General features: G+C 54.9%; 1 protein-coding gene across 4 annotated transcripts in view; it reads left to right on the top strand.

Moving 5' to 3' along the window:
- The window catches only part of LOC109523890 (supervillin-like), a 24,999-nt gene that overhangs the window by 7,327 nt on the left and 9,828 nt on the right, over nt 1-7,844 (top strand). For all 4 annotated transcript variants that reach the window (XM_019883343.1, XM_019883341.1, XM_019883340.1 and 1 more), the window contains 7 exons: nt 102-575; nt 2,936-2,970; nt 3,273-3,325; nt 4,390-4,466; nt 5,489-5,555; nt 6,698-7,080; nt 7,517-7,652. In XM_019883343.1, the coding sequence (XP_019738902.1) occupies nt 214-575; nt 2,936-2,970; nt 3,273-3,325; nt 4,390-4,466; nt 5,489-5,555; nt 6,698-7,080; nt 7,517-7,652 (1,113 nt within the window). In that variant the 5' untranslated portion in view covers nt 102-213. The remainder of the gene's footprint in view (nt 1-101; nt 576-2,935; nt 2,971-3,272; nt 3,326-4,389; nt 4,467-5,488; nt 5,556-6,697; nt 7,081-7,516; nt 7,653-7,844) is intronic.

Raw genomic sequence — 7,844 nt, 5'->3', positions numbered from 1 at the left:
CAAAAAAAGTCAAACGTTTTTGATCAACGTTTGACTTGAGTCTTTGAGCGACACATGTTCAAAGCCCGCTCGGATAATTGATGTCTCTCATTTTTTTGCAGCGCTGTCATTTTGATGGAGTGAGACGTGGCTTCCGACTGATTTGGTGAATCAGCAATCGCCGTCTTGGCATCCGCTGCCTGACCTTCATCGTCGTCGTCATCCAAGCGCCAAATGGACGCCATCGACACCTTACGGAGCTCCGCCCCGGAGACCAAAGCCGAACGGATCGCCCGCTACAAAGCCGAGCGGAGGCGGGAGCTGGCCGAGCGCTACGGCGCCCCTGACGAATTCGCCTCCAAGTACGTCCGCAGTCGGGAGAGGAAAATTGCGGATTCCTCCGAAACGGCAGCCAAGGAGAAGGAAAAATGGGAGGACGGCGGGTCGGAGCAAACGTACGCCAGGAGAGGCCCCAAGAGTCAAGTCGATATCGAAGCGGATTGCGGGATGGAGAAAAGCGCTTTCCTGAAGCGGGGCACTCGCGTGACTTCTGACACAGAAGTTCAGCCTTCCATCGAGACGTCAACCGATATGAGGTGAGTTAGTTTCTTTTGTCACCGGCCTGGGGTTGATGCAAAATACTTTTTGGATCAAATGGCACGCTGACATTGGCCCCCTAATTTGGCTCTTCTTCTCAAAAGCCGTGCTGATCTTGATTCCAAAGCAGAGTGATGAGCTTGCATCGCCAACCGTCGGCGGGGGTGCTTGCCAAACGCAAACGTTGTTGGTGGCCAACGTTCCAGTTGACCAACACAAGAGATGTCCACAGCAGCGAATGAGTCGACGCAAAAGTGGAAACGTTGCTCTTTGGCAATCGTTTCAAGACTTGTTTGTGTGGCGTTTCCCAAAAGTTGAATGAGGAATGGAGCAGAGCAGACGTTGCCCGCAATAACGCAGCGATCTGCCAAGAGTGGGTGGTCATGATTTCAGGTGATTGCTCAACGTGCCTCCGCATTTGCCCGGGCGCCTTGCCGGGTCCCGGCAAAATGCGACGTTGCGCAACGGTTAAGCCTCGGCGTAAACACATCTGCTCACATTTCCTAAAGTGGCCATGCGCTGGGAGCGTTATTTATTTTGCCGCGCCGCGTTTTCCTGTACGCGCATGCGAGAAGCTCCTCCCGTTGGACTCGGATGTCCCCTGAGGAGTCCCGACTTGAAAGATTTTTCCGAGCGGTCGCGTTGGATGGAGTGAAACGTGTTGAGTCACGGCCCCGCGGGTCTTTGAGCCGCAATCGCGGATTCCGCAATGCACGCATAGCCCGACTTGTCTGTTCTGGATGGAAAAAAGAAAAAAAAAAAGAAGTGTTGAGACATCATTTGGGGCTTGCCGGGAGAGTGGCACTACAAGTCTGCCAAGTCTTCATGCCTGCTGGTTAATCAAGCCCGATATTAGGAGAAGCGTGATTGATGAGCCGCCGAGTTTGGTTTTGTTGTTTTTTTTTTTCTTCTTAATCCGAGAAAGATGGGTCCCGACACGAAGCGGTTACAGTAAATGCTAGTCAGGAAAGGATTCTCACACGGGGACTATTTCCTCAGCTGCGCTTCGTGTGAAGCCACACCTATGTGAGCGGCACATCTGTTGGAAGGAAGAAGGATACGCTGCACTTGGGCGCAATTCACTTTTGGTCAGCGTTCAACTTTTTGGCCCGATCGAATTGAGTGGAGCGATGCCCCCCCCGAGTTCACTCGCGTGATGACAGCCATGCGCGTAATTACTGGCCCTTGTATGGCGAGATGTTTGCGGGCCCGCGCGACCAAAATAGCACCGAGGAAACAGGAGCTCCGTTACCCCAGCGATCATCCAAACTTGTCAGTTCACAGCTTTATCGGCACCAAACAGCCGTCCTTCTATGTGCAGCGCCACACAACACGCGCGCAACTCGCTCTTGTCTAAAATTGGGCATTTGCATGATGCTCCGCGATATATTTGGAGCTTCTTAAATGTACCGCACGTTTGCTACGTGCGAGCTGCCCGAGTGCACCGCCACGGTGCGGCGGGATGTCACCCGAGGCAGCTATTGAAGTCCAAAATGGTCGTACTCACGTTTGGTTTTGTTCTCGTAGTGTCACGTCATGATCAGTCTGGCGTGTTTAAGTGATGGGGTTTTTTTTTGGGTGTTGACGCATTGTCGCTCGGGTCAAAAATAACAAGGACAGAAGAGAAGCCGTTCCTCCAAAGTCCTCCTGAAACTCCCGCTGCGCGCTTTTTCTCGGCGACTGTTGGCCCGCTTTCCTCGCACGGCTTTCCACCTTGGGTGACATCATCTGAAACAGGACAAGAGGGAGCCAGTGAAATGAAAGTGCTTGATGGATGACTCACTCACCCTGAATGGAATGTTTAGCTTTCCTCACTTGGTCCTTCCACCCCCCCCCCCCTTTATTGTTGTTATGTCGCCAGTGGCTGCGGCTGAAATCCTTCATCACGATCACATGCTTTGATTTTCCTTTTCTTTTTCCATACGTATCAAAAGGGGCTTGTCTGCCCAAACATTATTTGGAGAAGGTCTGTTTTTCTCGGCCTTTTTGTCCCCACGCCAAGCCCGAGCGGTCTTTCCTCGGTGACCTCTGACCCCGCCCAGCTGCCCGCCGCCACCAACCACCACGACGCGTGATTGTATTCAAAGCAGGGCGCCTCTGGCCCCTCCTCCTGTTACATCACTGCTGCCACCCCACAGGCAGCTGCCGTCTGCATCCATATTTAACGACGCCCGTTGCATCAAGACCGACGCTAGCTTCAGTCAGACAAAAATCTTTGTGGATGGTCTGCTGTTTTTTTTTTTTTGTTTGTTTGTTTTTTTGGGGGGGGTGCAGTTTGGACTGCTGCCTCATGGTCTGTCATCACTTGAGGGAGCTCATGTGCCTTCTTGCTCTCTCTCTCTCTCTCTCTCCCCCCTAGGCATCTGGGCGCCGATGACACGGACGAGTCCAAGGGTAAGAAGAACGCGACGTTTGTGTTCTCCCCGTTTTGCAGCTCGACTTCCTTCTGCCTGGGTCAAACGCGCTCGATACGTCGACGCGGTTGCGAAAAGGTGTTTTGGCACTGCTCGGCTCCAACGTGAGGTCACGCGCCGTTCTATGGAGAGTCTGTTCGGTCTCGGCCAGCTCCGCTTGTCAACCAAATTGGGGACGTCCACCTGAGACGCCCGGTCGGCCTGCCTCGGCCCAAGACGTGGGACTTGAACAAGAACGTGCCGTCCAAACGTGAAACGCCCTCTCGCTGTGATTTCTTTCAGTTGACCGCAAGACTTGGGACAGGCCGACTTACACCGCCGAGATGTCTCGAAAGGTAAGCACATTTTTTTTTTGTTTATTTATTTACAGCGTGTGAACACAGTGCCACTTTTTTTTTTTTGTTCCATGTTGCGCACTTTGTGTGAATCGAGTGGAGTAAAGGACAATCAAGCAAACGTGAAAAGAATGAGCGCGAGTTAACGGCAAGACTTATTTGCAATTGGCGAGCTGATTTTCCTGACGGTCTTTTCCGCCGCAACCCGAGACGGCTCCGTTGAGAGCAAATCGAGCCATTCCAAGCCGTCCCGCACCTGGTTGCGCACTCGGCCCAAGTCACGAGGCGCTAAAACAGACCGTGGAGGTTCAGGACGCTGCGGTGGGGGAAATCCACTTCTGGAGCTCTGTGGACATTTGCGGACCAAACTCTGCACGCAAAAAGAAGAGGACCTTTTGGAGATTTTTCCCAGGCTGCTCCTGTTTCCAAAGCGGCGTCGGATGGAGATGCCACTTCTAGTTTGCCCTCGGCCGACCGGGAGCAGGGCCAAGCTTGGCCAAGTGAAGCCGGATGGAAACCCGAAGGCTGTCGTCAGTCTCTCCTCTCCTGTCCTGTCGTTGCGACCGGCCGCGACATCATCTGTCACCTACGGGTCATCGGAAACGGAAGGAAAACACTCGATGCGTCGGCGGCCGGCAAAGGCGCGTTTGACGAGACGCTTTTTGAATTTGGAGCGAGTTTGGGAGAGCCCGGTCAAGATCCGGAGGGCCGCACCTCCGCGCCGGATCGCCCGAGCGCCTCGGTCCACAAACTGACGTTTCTCACTTCACGTCCGAGCGTCCCTCGGGCGCAACGTGCGACCGGAAACGGAAATAACAACGGAAACCAAAGTGCGCCGGCGCGGCTTTATCTGGCTGCGAAATCCCTTTGCCCGGGGCGCCCTTTGAACTCTGATCAGCGGGGCCGACCCGCTACCTGGCTGAGACCGAAGGGCGGGGCCCTCGCTTGAAGTCTCCTTCCTTCTTTTAGGGGGTGGGGGTGTTGCGTTTTCACAGCTGCCGTCCGCCATTCAGAGCGGCCAGTGCAGGCTTCTCACGCTTCCTTTTGTGTCTTTCGTCCCAAAGGATCAGCGGGACGCAAGCCACGGCCGAGTGAGGCGTCACCGGGTCGACGACGGCGATGGAGAGGAAACCCCGAGCCGGTAAAGATGACAAAGATTGTTGAGCCTGTGGGAGAGTTTGCGTGGATGCTACGAGACCTACATTTGCGGGACAAATTAAAAAAATAAAATAAATATAAATAAAGCCGCTCGCTTTGAAATCAAAGAGCACACAAACTCTGGACCGGGCAAATAGATAACGGAGGTCATTCCAGGCCATCGAGTGCTCCGTCAAGAGCAAATAACCAGAGTGCCTGGACCTCCGCCAAGAAACCGAGCGGCGGCTTCGATCGCTGCCGCCTGTGCGCCGCGCGTGTCCGTGGCAAGGTTCACGGCTAATTCTTCTCTTTTTGTCCAGTTTGAACTCCAACTTTGCTCCAAACGCAACTACGCAAGGATTTCCGCGCGAGCAATTGATGGAGTTGTTTGCTATTCGAAAACCTTTTCTGAAATACTTTTCGAACCGTCATCCAAGACAACGGCAGTCAGTAAGCGTACGCTCCATTGACCCCCCCCCCCCCTTTTTTTTTTCTCGCTCTCTCTCCCCCCCTCACGACCGCTCTCGTTTTGATGGTGACTTTTGGGCTGTTTTGCTCCAGTTGAACGACAGCCGCGTTTTGCGTTGTAGTTCCGGCAACTTTCCCCCGGTCCCGCCACCAACTTCTCTTTTACGACTCGCGGAATAGCGGAATTCCAAAACGCTCCAACGGGACGTGTCGGCGCCGGGCCGCGTGCCAGGCTTCGCTCTGGCGTTCTTGTCCTCATTAGGACTGTTTACAGTCATCCCGGTCCCGCGCCGACATTGACGAGTGCCCGTTGCCGTTCCTGCGGTGCGTCGGGTGATTCATTAGCGAAGTAGGTTGAGGAATTTCTGTAAGCCTTGGAACCGAATAACACATAACAGATGCTGCGATAGCAGAAAAGGGGGCCGAAGCTCCCTGCCCACCCCGCGGCCCCCCTTTGCAGTCTTTTCCGATGCGTCGTCATGTCTCGGCAGCAATGTTTCCATTGAAGCGGGTCACGCGAGAGCTCACGTCTTTTCTGCGGCTTGCGTCTCTCCACAGCCAAGAAATGGAAGAGGAAGACGCCGTTGAGGTGCCTTCGTTGAAGGAGCGGCGCGAAGAAACCAGGGTGGGTTTTCCGGCGTTTTCTTTGAAGCCTTGCACGCGGCGCCCGTGTCTCGGCGCGTGCTTTTCTTCCCCGGGACCTCGGCGGTTTGCGTTTCCAATTGATGGATCGACACGGACGGCGTCATTGGTTGCGTGGACGGGAGGCGCGCGACTCTTCAAACGGAGCCTCGCGGCACCCTTCGTCTTCCGGCCAGCATTCCCCCTTTGAACCCGGAGGCCGCTCATGCGCAATGCCGTGCCGTGCGCGCCGCCTAACTCGTGACCTCTGAACTCCAGCGGGACGTCCGCTGCGCTCACGTCCTATCAGCGGTTGCATCTTGTTTTTCCAAGCACGGAGTCGTTAGCGTCCGGCTGACGCATCCGAACGAATGGCGCGTCTGCAACGGGCTTCTTTGGACTCGATGCAGCATGCGGTTGTGGTTCATGTGTGGAAAAGGCACGCTGTGATTTTGCGATCAAGAGACCCTCTTTCAATAACGCGCTTTCCACATCCAATTCAACCTATTCACTTCTTCATTCGTGTTATCTGTCAACCACTGGGAAATTCTCGTGTCACCTCACTTTGGGAAAGCTGACGAGAGGACCCGTTCGACCGGTTCTCCAAATTAGAGGCGCGGCGTGCTTGCTTCAAGCCGCGTGTCGCGCCCCGTTGACGTTCGCTCTGAAGACGAACACCATAAAGATTGTACACGCTATTGACTTGAATATCGGGGAAAAGTTCCTTGTTGCAGTCGCTCAATTCAAAACGTCAGACAGATTTGGCGGGCGTTAGGCCGAAAGCTCCCCCAAACGCTCGCTTGAGCAGCAGCAGCACAGACGTCAGATGACATTCCTTTTTTTGGTTTTTGCTCTATATCTAAAAAAAAACAAGAAATAGAATTCAGATTGTAAAATCCCATCTGAAAAAGAATGCTTCAAAATTTGCGCTGCAGCCGTGGGTCTGTCGTAATCCCACGTCACTGTCAGGCACCCCCGCCTAACCCCCCCTTCCATCCTGTGCCGGCACCTCTCTCATATAACCTACTAACCCAGAAACTCTTGAGTTACTGAAGCGGAGAGAGAGAGAGAGAGACTCCATTGTTGCCGCTTTTTGTTGACTGTTCCCTCAGCGTCCGGCTGTAAAAAGGGTGTTGTTTTCTGCAGACGCCCTCGCTGCAGCGCCAGGACTCCGGGCCAAAAGGCATCAAGGGAATCCTGAAGAAAAGCCGCTCCACCAGCGTGGAGTCCGACCAAAGCGAGGGAGCGCCGCTCCCACAGAGCGGCATCGCGCTCGGTGGCCCCGAGAGCCAAGACGCGGAGGATCGCGATCGGCCGGACTCGGAGGAAGATGCCGACGAGGAGGAACGCGAGCGAGACGACGACGACTCGTTTCCGGACGACGTCGCGGACGGGGGCGACCTCGGCGGCTCGGAGGACATGCGCAGCCCCTCGCCGGACGAGAGCCTGGACGCGACGTCGTCGGTGTCGGAGGACACCGAGGAGGCGGACAGCTTGGACGGAAGCCAGGGCTCCTCCACCAAACAGAGGTGCCGGAATCTTCCTCGTAATGTACAGCGTGTTCACCTGACGCCACCCAAAAGGGCATTTCCAGACACGCCGCTCAATATTGACGCCTCGGACGGTTTACCCGTCGGCTCGTGTGACGCGTCGAGTAGCGGCGGGTCTCCAGTTTGGGCTCTGAAAAATCGTTGACGCTCGCTTCTCAGCGCCGGTTTCATGCGGCGGTCTGCGCGTCTGCCTGGAGCTTTGGTGCCCCTCCGCAGCTTGTTTAGGAAAAGGAGGCGCACGCCGTGCGGACGGCGGTTGGGCCTCCTTGGCCCAAACCGTTTGGGCGTCACCATATTTGCTCACTGCGGCCCAAACGGATGCCGATCATCATTGAGGAAACGGCACGTCATGATGAGAAATAATGTTGAGACCAATCGCAATTGGACTTTTCTGCGTTTTGTCCTCCGGTTTCAGACTCGCCGAGTTCAGCGCCGGGGACGGCGAAAAGAGGGAATGGTCAAAGAAGCCCAAACCGTCGGAAGTGATTCAGACGTCGCTGGCCGATCGCTTCACCCAGCTCCACCATGCTGAGAACGCATGGAAGAAAAAGGTGACTTTTTTTTTTTTCTTCTCTCCTTCTTGCCGAAACACGACGTGAGCCGTGAGTTTAGGTTTCCGGGCAAACGGCTTCAGAAGCGACCGTAAGTGTCCGAGGGCTTTGCTGTGTCGGCTTTTTGGGGCCTTGTCAGGACTAGTGCGGACTTGGCTGTGGAAAAAGAAAATTGGCAGCGTGTTGTGAAAT

Source organism: Hippocampus comes, unplaced genomic scaffold, assembly GCF_001891065.2.
Source record: "Hippocampus comes isolate QL1 unplaced genomic scaffold, H_comes_QL1_v1.1 scaffold367, whole genome shotgun sequence".
Classification (NCBI taxonomy): Eukaryota; Metazoa; Chordata; class Actinopteri; order Syngnathiformes; family Syngnathidae; genus Hippocampus; species Hippocampus comes.
This window is presented reverse-complemented; position numbering and strand designations above follow the sequence as displayed.